The following is a 3,900-nucleotide window of genomic DNA, read 5'->3' as shown; positions in this document are numbered from 1 at the left end:
TACCAACAACAATGTTAGTATTTAATGTGACGATTCTGTAAGTTCTGCTACATAGATGAGACTGCTAAAATAGTCCCTGATTTCAGAAACTGGGGTACTTTTTATTTTCAGTGCTGTATATAGATGCAGATGTGGCTGTTTGATTGAGAAGTTACCTTTTCAATCAAATGATTTCAAGTTCAATCCCATTGTGTGACACCTTAGGCAAGTGTCTTCTACTACAGTCCTTGTGAGTGGTTTTCGCAGAAGGAACTGAAAGAAGCTCATCGTTTATATGTCTTTTAATGGCTGATCTCCATGCTGGCATGGGTTGGACGGTTTGAAAGGAGTTGGCTAACTGGATGCAGAAGCTATGATGATGCTTGTGCTTGAATCACTTTGATCTCTAGTTAACATCAGGCATCTTATTCCTCAATATGTACCAAGTTCTAGATGAGATTTGAACTAGGAACCTATCTTCCTCTACTAAAAGTAATGATGTCCTTATCATTGTATCCACTAATGCATGTACTCTGTATCAACAGCCTAGTGAATAAGAATTATTATTACCCCTCTAAATTGTTGACCCTGTGCTAAAATCTATTATTTGTCACCTTCTTGTGGAGTAGTCACTTTAAGTACCTTAATGGTTCATTGCTTGCTGAAACAATTGTTAAAAACTTAGTTTTGTATGAAAAGGGTGTTGGCTGCGTGATAAGAATTTGCTTCCTAACAGCATGGTTCCAAGTTCATTTCCACTGTGTGGCACCTTGGGCAAGTGCCTTCTACTAGATCCCCAGGCTAACCAAAGCCTTGTCAGTGGTTGTGGTTGATGGAAACGAAAAGCAGCCTGTTGTGTGTGTGTGTCTGTCTTTATGTTTGTCGGCCCTCACTGCTTGACTATTGAAGTCCTGTTGTTTACATCTCTGGAACTTAGCAGTTCAGTGTAAAGATACTGATAGAATAAGTCTAGGCTAGGCTATACAGAAAAGTACTGGGATCAATTTGCTTGACTAAACCCTTCAAGTCAGTACCACAACACTATCACAGTAAAAGACTGTTTTAAAATTTTCTGTTTTTTGTTATTCCATTGTAGAATCCTGCTGAGAAACTATCAATGCTTTGTAACAAAAGCAGTGAATCAGAATTATTGATTCTGCTGACAAATTTAGAATTCAGTGATTTCCTTGTTGATGCTGGTAAGTACTCTACAAATTTGTTATAAACAATAATTTAATATCAGCACTAGCCAATAATACTGTAGGAATATCTCCTGTTTTTCAAAATCATTATTATTATTGTTTAACGTTTCCTTTCTCTGCTGGCTTGACAGGAACTGGCCAAGCAGAAGACTGCATCAGACTTCTGTGTCAGTTTTGGCATGGTTTTTATAGCTGGATGCCCTTCCTAACACCAACCACCCTGCAGAATGGACTGAGTGCCTTTTACGTGGTACGAGCACAGGCAAAGTAGGTTTTTACATGGAACCAGCCCTGGTAGTCACCAATACTGACACAGTCCTTCAATACCTGCTTCCCCTTGAGAGGGGAGGGGGTATTGGAGGAGGTGATATGTGGCAATTGCTATTTGTGTCTATATTTAATACAACTGGCTACCAGGGTTAAAGTTAAAAAAACTTTGGCCTTTATACTGTGAAATCATTTCAGTGTTGTGTCTATATATTAAAGGCAGTGTCTTAAATTTATAAGTTAAATCTTTCTGGTTTGAATTCTTTTTTTTTTTTCTATGTTAATGGTTTAAAAAGGGTCAAATTTGTGTAAGATAAGACTATTTTTCAACTCTTGATACCAACCTGTCGCAGGCTACTCATAGTTCTGATATAAAAGTTGTTTTAAAGTGATCTGAATTAAGACCTTCCATTAAAATTTCATTAATTTATGTCTCAAATACCAGCTTATTAACAACAAACTCATTCTTCATTGAAACAAAGCAGTGTATTTCAGCAGAAATATGGTAATAAAAAAGGTTAAATTATATTTTAAAATTAAGCATGCTATCCTGTTTGCATAAATTAGTTTTAAAGTTTAATGGGTTGTAGAAAATAATTTCTTTCCAAGCTACCATCTAGTGATGTATTGGTCTTCTTTAATAGCATTTGTAGTTAACAAAATTAAATTTTGTTACCTTATTTCTGTTGAAATGCAATGCCTTTGTTTCTTATAAGTTAATGAAATAACTATTGTTATTCAGCTGGTATTTGGAACATAGCATGTGATTTTACTGGATCTCTTTATGTCATAGCATCAGAGTTGGTATTTGGCAGGTTGGCATCGAAAGTGAACTGTGCAAGTCCAGAGCCAACTCCTTGCCTTCATTCCAAGCAGACCAGTGCCTGACCTGCAGCAGAACCTTATTTTAACAACCTCAAAATGATGAAAGGCAAAATCGACCTTGGCGGAATTGGAACTCAAAATGCCACTAAGCATTTTATCCAGCACGCTAACAATTCTGCCAAGCTCACTGCCTTAATAATAATAATAATTTCTAGTATAGGTACAAGGCCTGAAATTTTGGGGGAGGGGACAAGTCGAATACATTGACCCCAGTGCTCAACTGGTTCTTAATTTATTGACTCTGAAAGGATGAAGGGCAAAGTCGACCTCGGCAGAATTTGAACTCAGAACGTAAAGATAGATGAAGAGCCACCAAATATTTTGCCTGGTGTGCTAACGATTCTGCCAGCTCAGCTCACTGCCTTGATGATGATAATAATAATAATAACAATATAATTATGATAACATTTAACATAATTCTCTTTTTTTTCAGCCTCTTTACAGTCCTTCCAGCCTTTAATTCAGTGGATTGCTGATTTTACTCTCCATCTTCTGGGTTCCATACCTTTGCAACAGTCATATTCGGACATACCTGGTTCTCTACTCATTCGGGACAGTTCTGTTCTAAGCGTGCTGCGAGAACTCTTTGTCATCATACGCCTGTGGGGCCACATCAATCCGAATTGCCTTCCATTTTTCACTATGAACTCTTCGATTGAGTGCATGTCCCATCTATTCAAACTGTTAACGAAAGCCTGGCTGTGCGTAAAGGAAGGTGGTAGTGTCGAATATGAGGAGGGTCTTGTTAGTGATTGCTGTCACCTCACCAGTGAAGTGATGATCAGAAATACACGTCAGACGTTCAGTCAAGACACGCTAGGTTACGCGATATTCCACCAGTCAACACCGCAGACGTTTCAGATCGGCGTCGAACCCAACTACGTGTATAGCTGTAAACAAAAACAGCAGTTTATGACTATACCAGACATTACGACGGAGAGCAAGCAGATGTATGATATAGTTCGTCAGATCAACCTTGGTGAAAAACCAGCAGAGCCGGTCCGCGAATGTAGTCGATGCGGCGCAGTATCGTTAGTACAAAGCATTTCATCGGCGACGTCGATGAAAGCCTGGGAGAAACGGTGGGCTTCGGCTTGTCTTTGTGGAGGACAATGGAAATGGACTATCACTTAACTAGACCGTCTTTCATATACAACACTATTACCTGGGAACAATCTAGATGTCGTCATTACCATTTTGTATAAATTTCATTCCCTTCAACATGTCATGTCCCCTAAAATACTCTCGAGACATCATCATATCAGTTTGCAGCCATTCCTTCTTCAAATCCTTTTGGTTGGGGTGTATGGTTACGCCCATACATTTAGCAACCTGATCCCAATAACCAGTGAAGATTCTGATGTTGGGAGGGAGTCTGAGGCTTGAAAAAAAAAAATGAAATTGAGGTTCTTAGGAAACTTTATAATTTATTTATTTTTGACATTGAAGAAAAAAAAAAGTAAGGAAAAAATTAAACGTCATTCAATATTTTCTGATATCAAATAAAAATCTCATTAAATAATTAACATTTTTGATGTATTTTCTGTGACTATGATATTTGGGCCTT

At 37.9% G+C, this 3,900-nt stretch overlaps 1 protein-coding gene across 1 annotated transcript in view; it reads left to right on the top strand.

Annotated features, from left to right (window-relative positions):
- The window catches only part of LOC106879282 (mediator of RNA polymerase II transcription subunit 16), a 38,468-nt gene extending 34,615 nt beyond the window's left edge, over positions 1-3,853 (top strand). The window contains exons 7-8 of the mRNA XM_014928778.2: positions 1,076-1,178; positions 2,767-3,853. Coding sequence (XP_014784264.1) covers positions 1,076-1,178; positions 2,767-3,467 — 804 coding nt within the window. The 3' untranslated portion in view covers positions 3,468-3,853. The remainder of the gene's footprint in view (positions 1-1,075; positions 1,179-2,766) is intronic.
- Positions 3,854-3,900: the final 47 nt, after the last annotated feature.

The sequence above is a fragment of the Octopus bimaculoides genome, chromosome 13 (assembly GCF_001194135.2).
Source record: "Octopus bimaculoides isolate UCB-OBI-ISO-001 chromosome 13, ASM119413v2, whole genome shotgun sequence".
Lineage (NCBI taxonomy): Eukaryota > Metazoa > Mollusca > Cephalopoda > Octopoda > Octopodidae > Octopus > Octopus bimaculoides.
Note: the sequence above shows the minus strand (reverse complement) of the source record. Positions and strands in the feature narration are given on the sequence as shown.